This window comes from Carettochelys insculpta, chromosome 6 (assembly GCF_033958435.1).
Source record: "Carettochelys insculpta isolate YL-2023 chromosome 6, ASM3395843v1, whole genome shotgun sequence".
In the NCBI taxonomy this organism is placed as follows: domain Eukaryota; kingdom Metazoa; phylum Chordata; order Testudines; family Carettochelyidae; genus Carettochelys; species Carettochelys insculpta.
The window spans coordinates 18618841-18643330 of NC_134142.1; the positions used below are offsets into that span (position 1 = coordinate 18618841).

General features: G+C 45.2%; 2 protein-coding genes across 4 annotated transcripts in view; one reads left to right on the plus strand and one right to left on the minus strand.

Moving 5' to 3' along the window:
- LOC142014202 (SERTA domain-containing protein 2-like) overlaps window positions 1-15438 on the plus strand; it is a 57091-nt gene extending 41653 nt beyond the window's left edge. The window contains exons 3-5 of one of the 3 annotated variants that reach the window (XR_012645883.1): window positions 5668-5770; window positions 10913-11047; window positions 14763-15438. The gene's annotated coding sequence lies outside the window, so the exon portion shown is untranslated. Of the gene's footprint in view, window positions 1-5667; window positions 5771-10912; window positions 12395-14762 lie in introns of those variants that run through there. The other 2 variants (XR_012645884.1, XR_012645882.1) reach the window with 2 other exon arrangements.
- CLBA1 (clathrin binding box of aftiphilin containing 1) lies at window positions 1887-18022 on the minus strand. Its single transcript, XM_074996378.1, has 6 exons — window positions 17905-18022; window positions 15477-16192; window positions 12416-12564; window positions 10231-10360; window positions 8583-8696; window positions 1887-4151 (listed from the first exon to the last, which is right to left on the minus strand). The coding sequence occupies exons 2-6, from the start codon at window positions 15954-15956 to the stop codon at window positions 3984-3986; spliced, it is 1041 nt and encodes a 346-aa protein (XP_074852479.1). The 5' UTR covers window positions 15957-16192; window positions 17905-18022; the 3' UTR covers window positions 1887-3983.
- Between the last annotated feature and the right edge of the window lie 6468 nt (window positions 18023-24490).

Consider the following 24490-nt stretch of genomic DNA (forward strand, 5'->3'; position numbering starts at 1 on the left):
TTTGCCAACCTTGGTAACAATTTTTGGACTTCTGTGCTTTATATATTGAGTCTGTTCTGGTAAGGCTATGATCTGAAGAAGCGTGCCTGTCCCATGAAAGCTCATCTCCTAATGAATGATTGTTAGTTTTTAAAGGGATACATGACTTTTTTTTTTTGTTTTAATTTTGTGTGTATTACTTAAGGCCTTGCATTTAAGCATATCCGCATCAGAGATATGCTGTTCGCAGATGACGCTGCTGTCGTGTCACACACAGAAGACCAGCTTCAGAAGCTGCTGGATCGGTTCTCCAAAGCATGCAAGGACTTTGGGCTCTCCATCAGCCTAAAGAAGACAAATGTACTTGCTCGGGACATTGCTGATTCTCCATCAATCAGCATTGACAACTATACGTTAGAGGTCGTCCACGAGTTCGTTTACCTCGGGTCCACCATCACTGACACCCTGTCCTTGGAGACTGAGCTAAATAGGAGGATCGGTAAAGCAGCCACAACTCTGTCCAGACTCAGCGAGAGAGTATGGAATACCAACAAGCTGTACACTCACACCAAAATGCAAGTCTACAGAGCCTGCATCCTCAGCACCCTCCTTTACGGCAGCAAGACTTGTACCCTGTACGCCCGCCAGGAAAAGAAGCTGAACGTCTTCCACTTGCGCTGCCTCAGGCGCATCCTTGGAATATCGTGGAAGGACAGTGTGTCCAACACTGCCATCCTTGAGCAAGCTGGAATCCCAACTATGCACACCCTCCTCAGGCAGCAGCGGCTCTGCTGGCTTGGCCACGTCCACAGGATGAATGATGGAAGGATCCCAAAAGACATCCTGTATGGCGAGCTAGCCTCTGGCAAAAGACCTCCCGGATGCCCCCAGCTGCGCTAGAAAGATGTTTGCAAGAGAGACCTCAGGGAAGTAAACATCAAGCCAGACAGCTGGGAGGAGCTGGCAGACGATCGCAGCAGATGGAGGCAGGAACTATACAAGGGCCTTCAGAAGAGTGAGTTGAGGATCAGACAGCTAGCAAAGGAGAAGCGAGCCCACAGAAAGCACAGCAAGGACCTGCCAGACACCCATTACATATGCAACAGATGCAACAAGGACTGTCACTCTCGTGTGGGTCTTCACAGTCACAGCCGACGCTGCAAATGAGGATGCCAAACGGAACTACGAAGGGCGCGTTCCATAGTCTATGTAGACTGAAGGATGCTACTAGTAGTGCATTTTAAGCATTGCTCTTGCTCCTGAAGACTGGGAGATCCAGTTGGGAATTTTAATAAGTAGTTGCACTACAAGTCCTCTGACCCTGAGTTAGGTGTTTGGGAATGTTTACATTAGAAACAGTGCCACAGCTGTAGTTTAGACATTTACTACAATGATGGAAATGGTTCTTTTGTCACTGTAGTAAATCCACCTCTAGGAGAGGAGCTAATTAGGTTGATAGAAGAACCTAAATTCTTCCATCAACTTATAGTGGTGTTTACACTAAGGATTAGATACTCAATTGCATCACACAGCAAGTGAAATTTTTAAACAGCCCCGATGCTTCTGCCTCTCACAACATAAATGTACTGTTCCAATTGTACATCGAAGATGCATTTGCAGGTAAAAATTCCAATCTAGTTGTCAGTGGAACTACAAAGCCTCATTTCCTTGGGCCAAGATTTTTACAAGCTAATCTTGAAATGGTAACTAATACGTTTGATCAAAACTGGTTAGACTAGCAAAATAAACCTATTTGGACCCCAGTTTGGCAAAGTTCTTGAGGAAACTAAAGCCAATAGTTAAAGTTGCACATGGGTATTTAAGCATCTCACTGAATCAGCATTGTAATGTAACGATTGCAGTTCCATTTCAAAGTAGGTTAAAAAAATACATACACCAGAAATCTGTACCTGGAACATTTTATTAAATACAGTATTACAAAAATCAGTGCAGACTTGTGAGCTCTTGCCAACTTTACTTATAAGACAGTTTCTGACATAGGAAAAGTTAATGTTAGTTATAAACCCTTCAGCCCTGATCCTACACCTATTCTGGGTGCAACTTTGAACCCAGCCATGCAGAGGTTATTCCAGGATCAGAGCTCTAGACTTCTGGGCCACTTTAAATGGCACCAATTCAAATACAAGACTAATGGTTAGGATACATTGCTGCCATTAACTGAGTAGGCATTATGCACTTTTTCCTAAATTAACAGTACAGATGTATCCTAAACATTCCCACTGCTAGTAAATGTTTTAACTCAGCTCTGATTTTACTGCTGAATAGCTTTTTACACAGATTTAGGCCTCAATTCTGCCAATACTTATGCACAAGTTTCATTTTAAGCATGGACTATGCGGTCCTTAAAGTTAAGCATATGCACAAGGGTTGGCAATGCCTTAGTGAGACTCTCATTTAAACACAGACCCTAACACACACAATGAATTATTTCAATATTTAAATTAACGTTTAAAACATTTAATTTAAAACATTTAATTTCAGATTATCCAGTTTCTCTGTCACAGGCTTTTACAATTCAACTATATACAATGTACTTTAACATGTACAAAACCTCGTTATAATGCTGAAAAGTTGTATTCATAAAGTCATGTAGAGGCTCATTGGGCGTGTTAGAATAAAAACAATCATACAAAGTTTTCACATTCATAAGGGACGAAGTAACAAAAATATCGATATAACTTGCATATAAAGTTCTTGCTGAGGAGTAATGAAATATACTCCTAGGCTATGTCTATACTAGACATAGAAGTCGATCACCGATATGCAATTTTAGCTACACCAATTGCATAGCTAAAATGGACTTATCAGCGGTTGACTTCAAGATCTGCCTATACAGAAGAAGGTTGACTGGAGTGTTTCTCCCATTGACTTTCCTGAATGCTCGCAAGGTGTTCTGAGGTCAACTTTGACCCTGGAAAGTGCCATTTTGTGCATGTGCGAAACAAAACCCTGGAAGATCGACCCTGAATGGATGAATCTTCTGCCGTGGTATAAACATAGACCTAGTGGAGATGAATGTTTGTCTTGAGCAAGCCAGAAAGTCCATGGCTGATACTGAATAGGAAGTGTACCTGACCTGGTGCTTTAGTACTTTGTACACACAGGACACTGGGCAAACTAGTTAGTCATTACTATGAAATTTAAAGTCTTCAATTAGCAGCCTACAGCACTGCAAAGTATAAGGCCTTGACTGCAAATTGACTTCTAACAGTTTTACAGTCATGATGGCCACGTAGTTTTAAATGGTTGGGGGCTGAATGTTTCTAAAGTCATGTTACAATCTCATTGAAAAAATATGATTTTATTACAAGCGGCGACTGAAGCAAGAACAGCTTCTGAACCTGATTATAATAGTGACTCCATCCAGGCTAGCTGGTTAAATTGTGTTAGGACAGTACTAAGTAAAAATGCCATTCAGCGACAGAGGTAAAACTGTACATGGTTTAGAAACAAAAAATGATGAGAAAGTCATAGTGTGTATGACAGAGATGGAGAAGGGCTCTTCAGAGTAGGGAATCAGCAGCAATACAAAGTACCAGACCCCAGAATGGGCCAAAACCCAAGTGAAGGAAAACAGCTAACACCAACGCACACCTTACAATGTAACTAGGATGTGTTAGGGCAGGGAAAGGATGGAGCTGGAATTAAAAAGATCCATTTAGACCCAAAAGGGAACAGTAGTTAAAAGGTGACAGAGTGACAACCACAGGCCTTTAAAGATAACACTTGGTTCTAGCTGGGTTACCATAAATGAGAGGACTTCATAATTTACCATGACTGCCACCAAAATTTACTAGGAAAAAATTAGAATCTAAAACTCAATAGACTAAGTACCTTTTAGGAAGAGTACTGCTTTAGGTGAGACATTTATAATAGCTGCAGGATTTTTTTTCCACAAAAACATCTCTAGACTTCAGTACCAACCCACTAACAAAAAGAAGGTAAACTGCACTTTAAATAAAGGAAAGATAGGTACTTTAACTTTAGCAAATGTCACTATGGAAGATTTTCATTTTAAGATTGTGTGTATTGAAAATCCTCTTCTTTCCTGGTACTGTTTTAAATTGCATATTTCCATTTGACGGTGTCTTCCTCAAAAACAGGTTATAAGTAAAGAAATGCCCACGTCTGGAATCCGGTGAAACAGACAGCTGAGTCAAACAAGAAAAAAATCGTAATTTTTCTACAAATAAAATAGTTTTAAGCAATTAAAACAAGTTTAAATTTTGTACACAGATTGTGAAACTACTGGTCTTACTGAGGAAAAACAGGGTTATCAGATTGAAATGTTTACAGTCAGAAACATAAATGGAAAAGAGCCTCTTTGTGCATTTGGTCTAGCCCTAAGTGAATAGCAGATTGTTGACAAAAAATACTACCTAACGGCTGTGTCTACACTAGCTCCCTTCTTTGAAGGGGGCATGGGAATCAGCCTAAGTGGAGAATACTAATGAAGTGCTGCGATGAATATGCAGCGCCTCATTAGGCTAATTCTCCCTGCAGCAACTTTGAAGTTGCGAACTTCAAAGCGCCGGTATGCTGTGTGGCTGCGGGCACTTGATGGGATGAGGGCGCTTGATGTGAGGAAGGGCACTTCGAAGTTACATGGGTACTTCAGAGTGCCCACAGCTACATGGCACGCTGGTGCTTCGAAGTTTGCAACTTTGAAGTTGCCGCGGGAGAATTAGCCTAATAAAGTGCTGCATATTCGTCGCAGCACGTCATTAGTATTCACCACTCAGGCTGATTACCATGCCCCCCTTAAAAAAAGGGGTTTAGTGTAGACACAGCCAACATGCATTTTAGTTTGCAGCATTTAACTATGGGACTTCCTCTGTCTCCTGAGAAGCTATTCTAAAGTCCATTAGATCTTATTCAATAATATTTTCCTGTTCAGTCTACATTTTCCTTCTCAATTTTATCCCATCATGTTGACTTTTAATTTTTGATTCATCCCTCCCACAAAAATACCCTGTTTCTTAAAAATGTTCAGTGTAGCCAGCAAAGATCTCCCCACCTTTACCAAATAACAAAACACGTGCAGCTTATTCATTCATAACTCAATCCTACCAGCGGCTGTCCCAACTTTTTCTTTTCTCTGAACTCCCACCTGTTTATATCTTTCAGGAACTGAGGTGTCCAAAACAGAATACAAGTATCAGAGGGCTAGCCGAGTTCGTCTGTATCTTCAAAAACAACAAGAAGTCCTGTGGCACCTTATAGACTAACAGTAATTTTGGAGCATCAGCTTTCATGGGCAAAGACGAAGCAGGTCTTTGCCCACCAAAGCTTATGCTCCAAAATATGTTAGTCTATAAGGTGCCATAGGATTTCTTGTTGTTTATGGGCATAAGCAGAAGCTTTCATCAGGTGCATGAACACAGTTCAATATTCAGCTTATAATGGTCTAAAGACTTGCATGCTGGCATGCGTGTGCATTTTGCATTACCACAGCAAAAAAGACCATTTATGTTCTGCTTAAGAGAAACGAAACTTGTTGGAGAGACTCATCTAACATTACCATGTTTTTTAAAACAAAATCAAATGTGTTCTTTTTTTTTTTAAAGCAATGAACAAGAATGCAGTTTTGCAATGTTTATTTTAAATGTTAAGATTTCCTTCCAAATGAACTAAATCCTTTTAACAGAAAACTGATCGAATTTGCAGGGCTTGCTAACAATTGCCTGCAGCATGTGGAAATGGAGACTTGAAACACAGACGAAACTGAAGGACAAAGTATACAGACACTAGAAAATGTTATTTTCAGTGGGTAAGTAATTATCTGATTCCAGTTGACGTGTTAATACTAGTTTAAGTATTTCCCTTTCTCTCTCTCTCTCAGCATACTTAACAAATGGGCTAAATCCCAGTAATATCCCGATCCTTTGCTCCTGAAACCCCAAACTCTTATGACTGTTTCACTGAAAGTAGTTTTGAGAACAACAAGAAGTCTTGTGACACCTTATAGACTAACAGACCAAGAGGCTGACAAGGGAGGTGCTGTCGTCATCATGAATAGGACAGACTACCAAAAGGAGGCTGCCAGACAACTCTCCAATACCACATTCTACAGGCCTCTGTCCGAGGATCCCACTGAGGAATACACAAAGAAACTACAGCATCTGCTCAAGACCATCCCTATAAAACACAGGAACAGCTTTACACAGACCCACCCCTTGAACCCCAACCAGGTTTATTCTACCTGCTACCCAAGATCCATAACCCTGGAAATCCCGGACGCCCCATCATTTCAGGCATTGGCACCCTCACCACAGGATTGTCTGAATATGTGGACTCTCTACTTAGACCCTATGCTCCCAGCACCCTCAGCTTTCTTTGAGATACCACTGATTTCCTTAGGAAACTACAATCCATTGGTGACCTTCCTGAAAACACCATCCTGGCCACCATGGATGTAGAGGCCCTTTACACCAATATCCCACATGAAGATAGACTCCACACTGTTAGGAACATTATTCCTGATGAGACCGAGGCACAAATGGTGGCGGAGCTTTGTGACTTTGTCCTCACACACAACTATTTCAGATGTGGGGACAAATTATACCTTCAAATCAGTGGCACTGCTATGGGCACCCACATGGCCCCATAGTATGCCAACATTTTTATGGCTGACCTGGAACAACGCTTTCTCAGTTCTCGTCCCCTAGCACCCCTCCTCTACCTGCGCTACATTGATAACATCTTCATCATCTGGACCCATGGGAAGGAGGCTCTTGAAGAGTTCCACCGTGATTTCAACAGTTTCCACCCCACCATCAACCTTAGCCTGGACCAGTCCACACAAGAAATTCACTTCCTAGACACTACTGTGCAGATAAGTAACAGTCACATAAATACCACCCTATACCGAAAACCCACGAACCGCTACGCTTATCTACACACCTCCAGCTTCCATCCAGGGCATACTACATGATCCATTGTTTACAGCCAGGCACTAAGATACAACCGTATTTGCTCTGATCCATCAGACAGAGACAAACATCTACAAGACCTTTACCAAGCTTTCTTCAAACTACAATACCCACCTAAGGAAGTGAGGAAACAGACTGACAGAGCCAGACGGGTACCCAGAAGCCACCTGCTACAAGACAGGCCTCGCAAGGAAAACAAGAGAACACCACTGACCATCACATACAGCCCCCACCTAAGGCCTCTCCAGCACATCATCAGGTCCTCACCTACAGACAGCCTGCCAACCTTAAACAAATCCTCACCAGCCACTACAAATCACTACAAATCACAAACCAGTGACTCTAGGCCTGGAACCAGCCCCTGCAACTGTCCTCGCTGCCAACTCTGCTCTCATATCTACACCAGTGACATCATCACAGGACCTAACACCAACTATACCATCAAGGGCTCCTTTACCTGCACATCTATTAATATGATATTTGTCATCATGTGCCAGCAATGCCCCACTGCAATTTACATTGGCCAAACTGGACAGTCTCTCCGTAAAAGAATAAATGGACATAAATCAGACATCAGGAAGGATAATGTACAGAAGCCTGTGAGGGAACACTTCAACCTCCCTGGGCATTCAGTGGCAGATTTAAGGGTGACAGTCCTGAAACAAAAAAATTTCAAAAATCAAATGGAGAGAGAAATCTCTGAGCTGCAATTTATTGCAAATTTGACTCCATTAACCATGGATTGAACAGAGACTGGGAGCAGCTCGCAGCTTACAAAGGCTCTGGGTGCTAATATCTCCCCATTAGACTCTGACAAAGGCTCACATCCCCTCATCTGATCTGATTTGTTTTTTCCTCTTTTGATACGTGCTGTTGATACTGGGCCATTGCCACCTTGCTGAATAGACCTTGTCAGCTTTGGCCCTCCCTCTTACTCGGACCCCACTCTTTAAATACCCCTCTGAAACCCCCGCTCCCCACTCATGCATCTGATGAAGTGGGTTGTTGCCCACGGAAGTTTATGCTCCAAAATATGTTAGTTTATAAGGTGCCACAAGACTTCTTGTTCTCAAAGCTACAGACTAACACAGCTACCTCTCTGATACTTGAAAGTAGTTTATTTATTCTCACCTTCTCTATTCTTGCCCTCAACTGTAGAAGCCTAATCTGTGATTCACTCTGAATACCTGAAATACCAGTTGGACACAACTGCCTCCTCCATCTTTCTTCCCTTCCTTCCTCGCTGTTTCATAAGAGTCCTGTCAGTGTTGCTACCTTTTTATCCCTACCTTCATCACATTAATCCTGTTATATGGTGACTAGACCTCTTTGGTCATCAAAGTGTCATCACTCAACCTGACATGTTTGTGGCTATCTTAGCACAGAGCCCATATTAATCGTGCAACTCAAGTTCCATAAATAACCCACTGCCCAAAGTTCTAACTCGCCCAACCTTACATCATTTTGCACTCACTACATGTACTGTACTTTTTGCGCAATTTCCAAGAACATTTGAAAAAGGAAAATTTGTCTGAAGAACTGTCAGATCCCCTAGAAAGTATATTAAAACACCAGCTGGGGAGGGGAAATCCTGACATGTAAAGTAGGAGAAGTGTATGCCTCAAATGTACTTGCCTCAGAAAAACTCACCTTAGTTTGAATTAGTGTTTTACAGTTGCTAATATTGAATCCATCCTCCTCCAAGTCTTCATTTCCTTTAATGTCTGTCCCTTCCAAACCATCTTTGTTGTCTCCTGAAAAGTCCTAATAAACAAGGAGCATAATTTAAAACATTTTTTATCATATTGAATGTCTGTCAATGTCAAAATGCTTTACTCAGGAATGGGCTTTTGTTCCCCTCTGAAAAAGGCCCCCCTCCTAGAAGTAATATGCAAACAGACATTTAAGTTTTATTTTTGGGAGGTGCCATATAAACCCCTGTCCCAGAATCATATCTGTAAAGTGTATTCCCTGCCTCTATATTGTTGCTCCAGCGCTGTGGGACCGCTGCAGGTGGGGGCACTCCAATGCAGCTGGAGCAGCCCAGGTCTGTGGCAGCTGAGGGGGGGCCGCTATGGAAGTTGCTCCAGCCCAGCTGGACTAAAGTGGCACCCCCTTGCTGCAGAGAGGGGTTGCTCCGGCTGGGCTGGAGCAACATCCCACCTGTGGCACCCTGGGGAGTGGAACTGCTCTTGTCCACAGTAGTCCCACCAGGGAACCAGGCTGCTACGACCAGGGCCTGCTCCACCTGTGCTGGAGTGTCCTCCACCCATGGTGGTGTCATGGACCGGGACACTCCAGCCAGGCCAGAGCAGCCCCAGTGCGCCACAGATGGCAACCCATAGGTGTGCCCATAGGCAACCACCAAGAAAGCTAACAATGAAGACATTGTCACCTCTGTAAGCAGAGCAAGGTTAAATTCATGCTAACTAAACAAGCAATTGCAATAAAAAGCTACCCGTGAATAATCCTTCCAACATAAAATGACCGAACAGTTGCTTGCCACTGAACAGACTGAATTCCACTTTGAGAGTTCAAAATTTTGTTGTTTCGTTTTACTCTGAATTTATTTAAAACACATTTTCTTTATTTTTCCCCCTGAAATGTGTGAAATGATTTGAGTAAAGGCAAACTGCATATTGATTTTGATGTTTAATCAAACCAAGTGATTTGGGTTTTCATAAGAAGCAGTCCAATGTCCACGTAAGTCGACTGACTTTGCAGGGCACTGGACTCTATGCACCACGTCTTGTATAAATTCTGTTAACTCCTCTACCTCAACGTAGGCAAAAAATCCCTGCATTTGTGAAGCTTGGCCAACTAAATCTGAAATTGACTTCATAATCCAAAGTGACACGCTGTGATTGCAATGGAGGCTTCAACAGATTCTCCACAATACATGGGCAAAGACAGCCTGAATTTGGTTTGGCTCCATTCTAAAAGTTATAATATCTTGGCAGGCTCTGTAAACTAAGGGTTTGTCTACATGTGACAATTCATCTGGAATAAAGTAGAGTGCGAACAGAAAGTGGAACTATTCCTGATTTATTACATGATTCTGGAATAAGTGTGTCCACACAAGAAATTAATCAGGAATAAATTTCTATGTAGACAAGACCTTGCATCATCCAAAAGGCCCCAGTTGAAAACATTTGCATTTGCGACTCACTGACACACAATTCCTAGTGCAGCTTTGTGACTGAGACATGATTTCTTTTCTACCTAAACTACTTAAATGAATACAAGTTTAAATCAAACACATACACCAGTGTTTCAGCCAAATATATCTTTAAATTACCTTTTGATTTAAATCTATTCCAAGAGCAGATAAGAAGTTTTCCTGGCAATGGGATTTATTCCAGGGACAACTTAAACCTGTGGTGCTACTGGAATCTCTAAGAGTTCTCCAGAGGTTTCCAGAGTCAATGCTAGAAAAGAAATGCAACTTGAAATTGTAGTTCATAGAAAGTCTCCAAACAAACTCCAATGACCTTGAATCCCTACTTTATATAAAGCCATTATTTAATTTTCAGTTCAAATGCAACCTCCCAGGTATACCACCTACTGTGAAATCTTAGAATTATTTCTTGAATCCATCAACGCAATGTGCTAACAAATAAGCAGGATATTCGTGAATATTAGCAATGGCAAAAAAATTGTGCACACTTTTTCTCAGGAAATAAACGCCACATAGTAAGAACATATCTGAGCCTTATGTATATGCCCCATATCTCCAGAATGAGTAGAAGTAGATAGAAAACAGGTATTAGAAAACTCCTGATCCAGAGGTTGTGATATCCAATTCCTGTTCTGGACAGCAAGCAGGTACGAAGCAGAGCTCTATTTCTCTTCAAAAGCAGTTAACCTACAGTTTGGTCACTCTGTGTCGCAATCCTCTTTATTCTCTCAGCTTTCAGGCTGCATTAAACCAGCCTGATATTCATGGGGGTTACCTTTCGAATTTGTTGTCATCTGTGTAGGTGTGATTTCCTGCTCTGTGATGCTCAAACAGCATTTCAAGCAAAGGACCGACTCCAAGGAAATTCAAAGGAAAAGGTTTATGCATCTAAATCAGGATGTTGAATTGCAGAAGCCCAACTACTTATTCTATTCAGGTTCTTATGCCATGTTCATCACCACTGTACGTGTCTTTTGCTGTAGTGCATGAACTGATGTGGCTAACATCTGTCATGGGTGGTTTGTCACATAGAGTATGTAGGTTTCCTGTATGTTACCCAGCACCATAAAACTGGTGTGCTTTCTAAGAGTTAAAAATTAGTCTCTCTTTTTGCCCAAGAGTAAATTACCTGATCAAATTGCTATTCATATCAGCAGCATGTTGAGGGTAAACTAAATAAAAACTTTTATTTTATTGCATGTTAATGCAGGGTCCATTTGGATCATTTCATGGGTACAGCATTTTAAAAATAGTAAATTTCATTGTTTCAGATACTTAAATTTGAAATGTCACTGTTTTAATTGCAGGGGTACTGACTCCTGAACCAAAAAGGGATTGTGTGAGGACTGCAAGGTTATTGGGGGGAGGGGGGTGATCTGCACAATCCATGGTCCTTCACTAATAACCAAGCCTACTTTTTATTTACCATGTAACAAACACAGCTACTAGTGCACAAGCTTTTATCCTTCAAAAACAGGCAACAAGTTGATCAGCATTCCAGCACACTTAACAAACAGCCAGGTTACCCACTGCAACTACTGCTCCCTTTATAATCTCCAGGAAGGAAACCAGCTGCACCACTGATTAGGGAGTGGAGATAACCTAACAGGAGGAGCATAAATTACTGGGTCTATGGCTACACGGTAGCTGTAACTTGAAATTGCGTAATTTATTTCACGTTAATTTATTTCAAACTTGGTGCTGTCCACACGGTGCCCATGTTTGAAATAAATGGCTATTTCAAAGTTTGTGCTACCCCTCGTATGATGAGGGATACTGGAACCAGAATATTGCACTGGAAATAGCAATGCTATTTTGAGTGCAGTGTTTAACCAGAGTTGCTATTTTGGAATACCCTTGTATTCGGAATTGGTGTGCTGCGGTCAGAAAAGTACCCACGACTGAGAAAGGAGAACCTGTGCTGCTGCTGTTGATGAAAGAGAAACAACACCAATATGCGGGAAAGAGAAGGAAAGTTGACAACTAAAAGAACACACTGTCCGTTAGTGTCCAACAGTCCAGCAATTTGGTAATCAATGTTACTGCTGTAGGAAGAGCTCTCCAGAAGGAATTAGTACCTTTGGCACGTGGACTGTTATCTTTTTCAGGGACTAGAAGCAATCCCATTTCCCTTCTGAAGTCAATCATAACCTTGTAAAATTCATGCACTGATTAAGCAACCAAAGATCTGAAATAGCTCATTTTAATTTGAAACAAGAAATTCACGACCACCACACAATTTCTCCTTTCAGAAAAATTAATGGTATTATTGCCAGGTGTTTGAATGTTTACTTAAACTCATTACCAAAACTGTCTCTTCATACATTCAGGAATTCCCGTGTCTTCGTTATCTGTGTCAAGAACTTGATCTAAGCTTCTTATATTCTCTGTGGAATGTGGTACAGTGACTTCTGGAAAACTCAACTTAAAAGTATCTTCAAAGCTGAGGCTGGCCTGAAAAAAAGCAGAGTTTTATTACACACTTCATAAAGCCAATCCTGCAATTCACTCAGCCTGATCCAAAGCTTACTGAAGTCACTGGGAGTTTTTCTTGTCAACTTTAGACCTGATGCAAAGCCCCCAGTAGTAGTCCAACAAATGCAGCTATCTATCAATATTTTGCTTGAATGAAGGATTAGGCCCAGAGTAATCAACTAAACAAGGTATATTCACATTATATAAGTATTCAGAAGTTAACTCTAGCCACGCAGTTCACAGACTGTCCAATAAAGTTGAAATCAATGTCTTTGATTCACTTCCACATGTGTGCATCACAAAATGATGCTTTTCTTTAATTACTGGTAAAGAGCCAGATAGGAGAATTTACATGTTTCTCCCGTGACAATGACGACTGCGGATTTTAAGGTGCAGGTCCTTGTTCTCCTGAATGACTCTTTCTGATGCAAGCAGGTCCAGTGACTTTTATAGGATTACTTGTAGGAGTTTGACTGCTCATGTGAGTAACAATGTGAAGAATCAAACTCTGGTCTAGAAATGCTAAGTCCACCTGCTCCAAAGATTTGATTTTGACCTTTTAATTCTGTTTTTGTCCAGAATGATAGATTATGTTAATGACCTTTAGAAATAATGATTGTTTGGACTGCAATGTTCCTTTAGTATGTTTGCAACCCAAACCCTGTAGTTGCATGAGAAACTGGAATTAAAATTCCTTAGTCTGTTTTCATTGTCTAAGATGAGTAAAATGCAAAAAAAGGCAGTTGTAAGTGTTAAATGTTCATCCCAGGACTTTTCCAACCATGAACTCTTCTTACTCACTATCCACTTCAAATGTTATGTATTTTTTATTCAAATATCTTAAATCTACAGCTGGTTGGCTACCAAATTATAGCTACCTCCATGCTGGTCTAATTTTGGGATTAAACTATTTAGGTCTTCTTAGAATACCTCCCTGTGTGGAAACGGTAGGGCAGGGGAGCATCTTGTATATTCTTTACTGCATCCTGTGATGAGTGTGAAGGAGCCAGCATCTTACCCATGTGCTGTAGGACACTCAGGCTGTGGCCAAAACTTTGAAATGGCCATGCAAATGGCCATTTCGAAGATTACTAATTGGGCATCTCATTAGCATTAGGACGCTTCCGGTGCGGCACTTCAATAGCACTGCTTTTGAAAGTGTGCGGCTCGGCGCGGCTACACGGGGGTCCTTTTCGAAAGGGCCCCACACCTTTCAAAACCCCCTTATTCCTCTCAGTGGAGGCTAGATACAGAGGAACTGCCAGACAGGCTAACGCAATGATCATTCTAGTCCAGTATCCTGTCTGACGGTAACCCATAGGGGATGTTTCAGAAGAAGAAATAAAATATACCATAGCTGACAACTGAGTAATCATATGGGAGAAGGCAGGCAGGAAGTCTCTTCCGAGGGCCAGGAAGCTGCTGGTTGACGTTGACATATCCTTAGGCCTAAGGGTTCGGTCTCAAACTATTACTATTCGTTATTGCTAGCAGTGACAATGTGCTAAGTATGCTCCACATACAAGGTACAAACACTTCCTCGAAGAGCAGCTGAAAGTAAGCAGTGTGTTTGAGAGAGAGAGAGAGAAGGATTAATAACTTTGTACTCATATATATTTCCACTAGTCCGCTACTGTCTCTCTACCCTGAAACTGAACGCACAACTCAAAATGGGGTGTGCACTCAACTATGATGTATCAGATATCTCTTTGCCTTGGTTAGCCACACAGATTGAAGTAGGATGTTGATAGCAGACAAGATTTAAATTGTGCTTTTAGAGAAAAATCAAATGACTTGGTATGGTCTGTTTTGGCCAAGAATAACTGATATCGTGTATTTATCGATCCATATGCTCCTCTCTCTTCTGTCCTACCACACCCAGACTTCTTGTCCTAATTTTCAAAACCCTCCACAATGTAGAGCCTCGCATTCTAGATAGACATCCAGTGTCACATCACTAGGTAATGCCTACCTTTCTCTGTCAGTGATTCCAGCCGCAATCACCACTTCTCCCACAAGCACTTTTGTACCCTCTCCCAAGATACTGTTTGTTCATGGGTAAAGTTCCTAGTGAAAACACAAACTCATCACCCCACTCAATCCCTTTTCAAAACTCACTTCCAGCATAGCACATTTAGAAAACTACAGGTTTAACCTCTCTCATCTGACACCCTCAGGTCCTGACCAGTGCTGGATGAGAGAATTTGCCGGATGACAGGAGATCAGTATTTTCTAGCACATTACCAACACTTCCACTGCTTACTGGGCTCTTAGAAGACGTTGAGGGGTAAATTACAGCTAAATAATGGCACAGAACACTGAATGCCAGAACTGGTGGCTGCAAACAAATTTTATGGGACCACGGGAAACTTCAACACACCCATGGGAAGTGGTTGTCCAGCTAACTAAAATCATGCTGGATTACAGTGTTTGATGGACGAGTAAATTCCAGATTAGAGAAGGTCAGCTTCTACCACCTGGTAACACATGGGCGGTGATGAATTGTAATGACTGTTATGATTGGCTAAGAATTATGAATATTACTAATCTCTGCTTTTAAGTAAATAAAATGCTTGTAACCCTATCCTCCTCTCCCATGTACTCCAACTATTGTCTTTTAGCTATGTCCCTCCCTCAGAGCACCTATAGTAGTTTACTTTATGCTGATAGTACAAAATCTGGTTGTGGCCTCCAGCATTAAATATTAATCTACAGTATTTCATGAAAAAGAATCACATTTCACATCTTCAACTTTGCATTTAATTACATTATCCTCCTAGAAGTGTATCCTCTCAAAGTACAATTCACTGAAAGTGCTTTCTAGTATCCCAGAGGAACTGTAGCACAACAATTAAACTTTTAGCAGTCTCTGACTTATAAGCAATACATACCTTATATAGAGAACTAGCAATAGTTTCCTCCCCATTGTGCATAGGTGGTTTGGAACAGTGACACCCATGAGAAGTGTTGCATTGCTCTCCATTTAACTCCAGGTCAGTTTTAGAAGTCTTTGTTTCTGCTGAATTCATCAGAATTTCAGGAGTGTGACTGAGGCTTTCAGATTTGACTACGGATTCACTGAAACTTTCAAAATCACCCCAGGAACTGTTGGGTTCTGATGTACAATGAATGCTCTCAGAAAACCCATCAAAACTTCTTCCTCTACCACAACCCCAGGGGAGGCTCTGCTGCATCATTTCAAGTTCCAATGTATCTTCCTTATTTCTGCTTTCATGTATGTTATGTTCATCAGATCCCTCATTAATTTGACTTAAAGACATACCACTCATTTTGGCTGTAAGATTTTTCAAAGACTTCCAGCTTAATGCTTCTGTGTTGATGTGACTTTCCACCAATCGCTGATCTTGCATTTCCGTCTTACTGCAATAATATGGGATGAGTTGTAAAATTTACAATGTAGAAAATAGAAAAATGTGGGTTAGGTGCTTAAAACCTAATGTTTCCAAAGAAGAATAAAGATCTTCATTTTGTCCTAAATGATCTGTAATAATGATGCTAAAGAGCAGTCAGTCCTTCACTCTCTCCCCCAGTCATCAACATTGTGTAGGTTATTCAGTTTGCCTTTCCTTCCATTCAGGAGTTCAGTCTGCAAAGGAAGGATTGTAAATAAAGACGTCTGTGATAATGGCTGCGTGAAGCTAAGAAAATCAAACTGATAAAATGTTCGTGTTTAAACACATACATTCCAAAATTATACTGTTGAAAATAGCAACTTAAAAGGACAGCTTTAAACAATCCAGCTGAGGTTTGTTTTCTCGTCAGTTTCACCATGTCCCCTAGAGTTTGTTTTGCCTTTTGTATCTGGCCTTCATGTGCCAACAGTTTAAATGAGAATATTTTTAAAAAGGTGTGTTTGAGAGAGCCAGAACTGTAAAATCATAAAACTTGGCTGTAGGACTCCATGCTATGCTTACACTGCAGGGACCTGTCAACAGAAGTCACTGTCGGAAGAGATTTCCTGACAAAACTTCTGTCCACAGAGTTTGGCTACACACAAAAGCCAATCAGAAAAGTGCTCCGCTCTGTTGACAGAGCGGCTGGACTGCCCAACCACTCTCTCAACAAAATGGGCACCTGGGAGCACAGCAGACAGGGCTGTCCATTGTTCTGGATGCCCTGTCTGTAGAGAGAAGGCCCCCCAAAGCATCCACACAGCCTTTTTGTCCACAGAACCTGTTGACAGCAGCATTATGCCTTGTGGCTGAGAGACAGAACACTGCCAGCAAAAGTGCTGAGTTTTGTTGACACTGTCAACAAAACGTATTTGATGTGTGGACGTCCCACCGGTTTTGTCTGCAAAACTCGCAAGTGTAACCATAGCCCATGGGAGAAATAGTACCTTTACTTTTCTAAAAAATTGGTTAAAGGCCACTTTCGCTTTGAAAGTGCACTCGTGGGTACAACTGACTTTCCCATCTTGGACATTCATACTTGAAAGCTGTGATTTAATCTTAAAATGCTTAAAACACAAAAATTCGTATAATAGAGAACTCCAAAGTGAAATAGTAATTGGAAGGTTAGTTCAGAGGAAAGACTTTCTTGATGCTCTGTCCCTGCTAGTCTCGATAGTAGAGCTTCCCCTGAAACTTGACAGGGAGAACAAGTAGTGGTGAGTCACACAAAAGGTAAGCTGTCTTGCCTCCTCCCTGGTACTGTGGCAACAAGTCAGGTGTATTTCGAGTGATAATCAAAATGCAGGGAAATAAGGGATCCGGTGATACTCAGCTCTGCAGTGCGGCTAGGGCTTTGCTCCCGGTGCCTGCCCGTGGTTTTGTGCATGGCACTAGGTAATTAGGACGCTGCCCAGGAATAACCCCCCCAAACAACCCCGCCTCTCCATCTCCGGCACAAGTGCCCCGGGAGGGTCCGCTCGCTCAGGCCACCGCCCTCCTTTACTCCCGTGTGGGCAGGCGCACCGGGCAGGAAACGAGAGCCGTGTCACTGGCTCCGGCCCCAGGCCGCTCCGTGCCTCAGTTTCCCCAGCTGTCCGGCAGGGGCGATGGCGGCGAGGCGGGGTGGGCCCGCGCCCGGCTCCCTGTGATGCGCCGGGACGAGGTGCGGAGCTCGGCGCCAGGCAGCCGCACTTAGCGCCGCAGAGGCCGGATGGGGGCAGCCCGGAGCTCCCCCGGCCACGGCCGGAGCCCCTCACGGGCCGGAGGTCCCTCTCCCCACCGGCGCCGCCCAACCCGCGAGCGCCCAGGGCTGGCCTCGCCCCGCCCCGCCCCGCAGGGAGCGCAGGGCTGAGGGGAGCGGCCCGGGCCCCGCCTGCCACCGCCGCGAGGGAAGGGGCAGCCTTACCCGCAGCGCCGCGCACGGCCGGGCCGGGCCGAGCCGGGCCAGGCCAACGACCGCCACCGCTGACAGAGAGCGAAAACCCGGCGCGAGCCAGCAGCTGCCGGCCTGGGGGCGGGGCCGCAGGGCGCGGGGGCGGGGCTGGAGGAGCACACCCCGGGAGTGAGGTCACCGGCAGGGGGCGGCACTTACTGTCGCTAGGGGCGTGGCTTCAGGGCGGGGGCGGAGCCTGCCTGGCTGGCTGTAGGCCTGTGAGCTCTGGCTCTCTTGGGAAGCGAGTGGGGCAGGGGAAGCTGCATGTGAGTCCTCCAGGCTGTGCATATGGGCCTAGGTCCTGCGGGTCTGCAGGGTCCCGGCAGGGCGGGAGGTTTACCAGCACCGCAGCCCCATCCTGCGCCTAACAAAGAGGGGAAAGGCTCGTGGGGCGCAAGGCGCAGCCCCTTCTCCCCAGCCTGGGCTGCCTGCCCCTTTACTGGGGCAGGAGTCTGCCGCTAGGGTTGCCAGGTTGGGTTGGATGCGTTCCTGCAGATATAATCACATGGCATCATAATGTGCAATTGACTATTAAGTGTTTAATTCCTGGAGACTCCTGGCCAATCCCCCATGCCATCACCAGCCTCCCTGCTCCTCTAGCTGGGGTCTCCTGGTGCCTGGGTGGGGTCAAACTGGGAGAAGTCACTGCTGGTGTTCAGGCAGAGATTTGGTGTAAACCTGTATCATTCCTAGACTGAAGCCATCTGAAAGTCCTCTATGTGTCTTAACGTGCCATCAGGTCCATTGAGCCCGGGGTGGGTGATATTTTTTGATATAGGGTCACTCCAAACTTTTGGTAAGTGAACAAGGAGGGCAGTTTTCTGTGGAGAGGGTGTGGGGTCTAGGAGGGAATTAGGATGCAGAAAGGAGCTTGGGATCAGGGGGGATGACATGGTGGTGTGGGGTCTGGGTGAAGGAGGGGGTTGTGACGTGGGTAGGGCACTGTGGTGCAGGGTCCAGGAGAGGGTTTGGTTGAGACAATTCTGACTTGGGGCAGGGCCAAAGGAGTGTCTGCAGAGTCGAAGAGGGAGCTGTGACCAAGGGCAGGGTGCAGGTTTGGGTTGCGACTTGGGGCAGGGAGTTGGAGTGAATCGGGTAGGGTGCCAAACGCAGGCTCTGGCTGGGAAGTGTTTACCCTAAGCGGCTCCCAGCCAGCAGCCCAGTGGGACCTTGGGGCAGGCTTCTGCCTGCTGTGCTCTGAACGCAGGTCAAAGCAGCTGAGGCTGCGTGTGTCTCTCTGTGGTGTGCTGTGGGGGTTGGGTTTGCAAACTGCTGCCCAGTGGGAGCTGTGAGCATTGTGCAGGAGGTGCGGGCAGCATGCAGAGGCTCCCCACCCATGAGGAGCATGCAGCGCAGTGATTGGCAGGTTGACCCTGTTGGTTGGCTGCTTTGAGCAGCATGAATGGTGCGGAAGGCAGAAAGCCTGCCACAGAGGCCCCCGGGGCAGTGGAACTTTGGCAGCCTAGTCTGAAGCTTTGGCAGATTGGATTCGGCCCAGGTCTTTATTTTGCCCGCCTCTGATTTAGCTGCAGCAGATGTTGCCATATCAGTGTCACCTGCCCTTATTCTGACTCCTCACCACAAAGTGGACAGAAGTTGCTTCTCCCGCCTGCACTAACCATCTCAAATGTGGAGATGTAACAGGTGTAGTCATCAGTACCAGCAAAGTCAGAGACAATACTAACAAGCTGGAGGCCTGGGAGATGCTAAGTTGCTAGAAGACTGTGGATGTGTTGGGGAATTTTAGGGTATCTTTTATATGAAAATCCTAATTGGGCAGGTATGAAGGTAGCTAAGGCACCCGCAGCCAACCCTGTGAAGGCCTCAACAGCCATCTACTGCCCCCAAAAGCTTGTCTCCAAGGTTTAAATTCTCAGAGTATTTCCCAAAATTTACCACAGCCCCACCCCATTCTCCATGAGCCGTACCAAGGCTTGAGGCTTCTGCCCCAGAGACCCCTAAAACCAGCTCATGGTCCCCCAAATGGTGGCAAGTTTCCAGTTGAGAACTGCAAGGGCTGGAGTCCAAGTTTGAAGATATTTATCGGAACTTCTCTCCAGACAGCCTCAGCTGAATTTAATCCCCACTTTCCCCCTCCCTCTTAAAGGAACAGTATCAGGTTTGTTTCTTCTCCCCCAACATCTTCACCTTTGTGGAGAGGAGCATGGATCTTTGCATCTGTCCAGTGGCCTTTCACATGAGAAGATGTGGTGTTTCTCCAACAAGCACCCATTCTTCTCCAGTTTCTCTCTTAACAAAAATTATTCTCTCTCCCCCCTTTCTGGGTCCTCTCACTTTTTACTCTGGCCTTTATATGCCATTATCTTTCTGGCTCACTCTTGTCAATCCCCGTCGTGAGTCAGCTCACAAAACTTGGGGCTGATCTTTCAAATAATGGAATTTCACACATAAGTAATAAAAGCTGGGATCTTTGTCTTCATGTTTTCCAGCTTTTCTGCACAATCAGGAGGGCTAGAGATACCTTTTGATTTTGCTTTGAGGCGGCAGACGTGCACACATAATTGCAAAATTCCAAGAGCTGGAGCTTCAATATAAACACCAGCATTGTGAGAACTGGGATAAAATCCTGTGCGCTGGTCATGTTTGTCTCTCACTGCAGGGATTCCTATTAGGCCCCCAGCTTTGGCGATATACCTACCTCATAGAGCTGGAAGGGACCTTGAGAGGTCATGGAATCCAGTCTCCTGCCCTCACAGCAGGACCTATCACCATGCCTGACAGATTTTTGTAATTTATTTGCCCCAGATCCCTAAATGGCCCCCTCAGGGACTGAGTTCACAAGCCCTGGGTTTAATCAGGCTACAGCTCAAACCATCAAGCCATCCCTCCCCCATGCCTTAGTCTCTTTGCCTCCATTTTTTATTGCAGCCCTGGGGCTAGGGTGCTGAGTCTCCCATTGTACTAGCCTGGGCTGGGAGCTGTTGATCCTGCTGCTGTGCAGAGCCTGCCAGGACTGTGAATCCCACTCATTTGTTTTCTCTCTGGCACAGGAGTGCTCGGGAGCTGAAGCAGAGAGCAGGACAGAGGCACTCAGCACAAGGCTGCTGCTGGCTGGCTCTCTCTTACACACTCTATTGGCAGGAACGCAGGTTTGAAACAAGCACACAAAGAACCCTCTGCTCAGTTTTCCCATCGGCCTCTGGGTCCAATGCACGTCCTTCTGGGCTGGGTTTAAAAATCCCTGACAGGCCAAGCTGGGACAGTTGTAAATGCGAGGACAGAGGTTTTCCACAGCAGTGACACTAGAGGATACTGGCCGAGCATTTCACAAGTATGTCGCCCACACTTCCTAGTCCTGTTCAGGCATGGCTGCTGTCCTTGGGGTGAGAGGCTGAGGATGGGGAAATGCCTAGTGGCACAGCCTGTGTATCGTTTTATAAGAGCCATTTCCCTTTCCCCTCACTGCAACCATTTCCTGGCTTTCACCATCATCCCACTGGCCCCATGCTGAGGGTCCGAGGAAGGCCAGTCAGCTTATTCTTTGCAATACATCCTCTATGGAGCTGACTCAAGTGTGGCACATTAGCCGTCATGCACATGTGTGTACGAATGCTGGAGATGTGCACGTTTCCAACCCCCTTCCCACTTTGGTCCTGTAACAGCGGAGCTGAGCTGTTTGCTCCTTTGGTCACTGAGATTGGTTTGCAATTCTTTGCATTTCCAAAGCAAGCAGTCCTGTAGCACCGGAACGACTAACCGTATTATTGATTAGATGATGAGCTTTCGTGGGCCAGACCCACTTCTTCAGATCTGGAGACCAACTGATAACAGTGAGGAAAAGAATGAAAAAAAGAGAGAAAAAATTACAGAAAATAAACTGACGAATCAGCTAGATGGGGAGGAAGGTTGGGTTTGGGAAGGAGAAGAAAGCCTCTGCAAGTCTCTGTTAAGTTAAGTGGGGTGCCTGTGATCACTGCGAATATCAAAGGGGAGGGGGGAAGTCTATTTACATTTCCAAGGCTGCCTTCCCAACGGAAAAGGCAAGGAACTTCCTAATCAAAGACTGAGGGACTCCTTTACCTTCCACGCTCTCCAAGTCAGAGCCTCCTCATAGCCAGGGGCCCCAAAGGCCTGGCTGTAGTCAGCTAGAATCTGGGGCACAATTAAGACTGGAGGGGGTAGAACTGAGGAGTTCCAGAATTTGGCTCAAGCTCTTGGTGTAAGGGGTGGGGAGGAGACACCAGTGTGTCCTCTTGGCTGTAACATTAGCAGTCTCGCTAAGAAGACTCCAGAGGGGTGAGGTAACAATGTTCTTTATTTATCTCTCCCCAGCACGTAATAGCTCACTGTGGGAACAGCTGCTGCTGGCTCTGAGCTCCTGAGTCACAAGTGAGGCAGCAGATTCACACAAGGAGCTGGGCTCCCCCTAGTGTGACCCGCAGAAGGAAAGAGGCCTAGCAAAGCTGTGCCATCTAGTGGCAGTAACTAATGAAACAAGGGGATCAAAGGCCTGAACAAGTCACTGAAAAAAATAATGGCTGCTTCTGCAAAATGTTGCTGTCCTAGTTTGTGTCTTCACTGGAGAGTTGTCTGTGTTCCTGTTCACTCCTTCAGAGTTAGCCTAGTTCAGGTAAAAGCAGCTACTGTGAACAACACGCAAGCTGCTGCAAAGGACACAGTGTAGTGCAGGGGGTCAGCGTTTGATGAATTGTGCACTTGGGCTTTACCTTGTAACCCCTCTCAGACTTACCAAAACAAATTAAAATCACACTTGATTGAAGGGTTTTATATGTATCCAGGACTCAAGTTAGAGAGTCTTTGAGTTGTAACGCTACAGTGAAGGCAAACCCATATCTCCTCTGGCTCCTGCATAACCCAGGCTATAGACCCTCCCCACATAGGTCCTGCACCACAAGGTGACCTTACGTCCTGTTTTGGCCAGGCTCCCTTTTTGAAGCCCTGTCCTGGTTGTCCCAACTTCATCAGTTGGCGAGTACAAACTCCTGAGGTCTCCTCCAGCCCCAGGATTCCATGAGTCTATGCAACAGGACAAATGCCCACTTCTGTCAAAAAAAAAAAAGGAGGGCGTAGTGCAGAGGAACATGCCACGGATTGGGAGGATACGCAATGCCAGCCCACAGCAGGGACGGGAGACATGTTGGGGTGGGGTGTGAGACAGTGATCCCCCACGCAGGGAACTGGCCGGGTTCCAGCAGCCCGCAACAGCCTTGTGCCTGGGAGCTTGGGGAGCAATAGGGGTGTCCCCATTTTCCCTTTGAGAAATATGGTCACCCCAAAGGCCGTGACCTGTTTTGAGCCGTACCATATCTGTCTGCAAAGCAACTAGTCTTCATTGACCAACTTGCTCGCCAAAAGTTTCAAACCCGGGTCCCTAAATACAGACTCATAAAGCCAGATTTAGAGCGCTAAGTAAATAGCCTGCAGAGCGCCAGGTGGTCATTCATTTCCATGGGTGCCGTGAGTGCTCAGCGCCTTTGAAAACCAGGCCATGTATTTAAGGACCCAAATGTGGAACTTGAGATGCCCAACAGGAGAAGGGGCCGCCACAACAGGAGGCGTCAGGGTCGCCAGACACAGGACCAGAGCCACCAGAAACCACCACCAGGGTCTAAACACCAGTTTTGATGGGGTGATTGGGAGCGACACACCAGCCACCCCCACAGTTCCAGCTCAGTATTTATTTTCATCCCACCTATCCCCATTCTACCATGCATGGTGCAGCATAATGTCGGACCAGTTGTTCCTCCGCACGGTAGAAAAGGGATATGCCATCCAATTTGCCTCCTACCCCGCTTCCCACCCCCATTCCCTGTCCCTCTTCTGGGACCCCCTCACAAGACGGTTCTCAGACAGGAGGTAGGGGCCCTCCTACAAAAGGGGCCTATAGAGGAAGTTCCCCAGGAATTCCAGGGGCAGGGATTTTATTCCCATTATTTCCTAATCCCGAAAGCGAAAGGGGGGCTATGGCCAGTCTTGGACCTGCGAAACCTGAACAAATTTGTGAAAAAGATAAAGTTCTGTATGATATCCCTGGGCATAATTATCCCAATGCTGGAACGAGGGGACTGGTTTGCCGCTCTCGACTTACAAGACGCATATTTGCATATAGCAATTTATCCACCTCAAAGGAGGTTCCTCCGGTTTGTGCCAGGGAAGGACCATTACCAGTTCACAGTCCTTCCGTTCGGCCTCTCCTCAGCCCCGAGAATCTTTACCAAATGTATGTCAGTAGTGGCAGCCTTCTTACACAGGAAGGGAGTGCACCTGTTCCCCTACATAGGGGACATGTACATGTACAGACATGTACAGCTGATACAAGAAACGTTTGACACGTTAGGCCTCCTAGTTAATGAGGCAAACTCTGTGCTAGCCCCAACTCAGGTCATGGAGTTTGTGGGTGCCCGACTAGATGCAGAGCAAGCCAGGGCCTTTCTGCCCCAGAGCAGGGTCCAAGCCATGGCGTCCTGCATCCAAGGCCTGACCAGGTCCCCAGCCATAACGGCCAGGGGATGCCTCAGACTCTTGGGACACATGGCGGCCTGCACATTCGTAGTCCAGCACGCCAGGTTACGAATGC

Coding starts and splice junctions, on each gene's coding strand:
- CLBA1 (XM_074996378.1), bottom strand. CDS start 15,956: ATGCAAGATCAGCGATTGGTGGAAAGTCACATCAACACAGAAGCATTA. Junction 12,565..15,476: donor TTGCTAGTTCTCTATATAAG/GTATGTATTGCT, acceptor GCTTTTTTTCAG/GCCAGCCTCAGCTTTGAAGA. Junction 4,152..8,582: donor AAACACTAATTCAAACTAAG/GTGAGTTTTTCT, acceptor TGTTTGACTCAG/CTGTCTGTTTCACCGGATTC.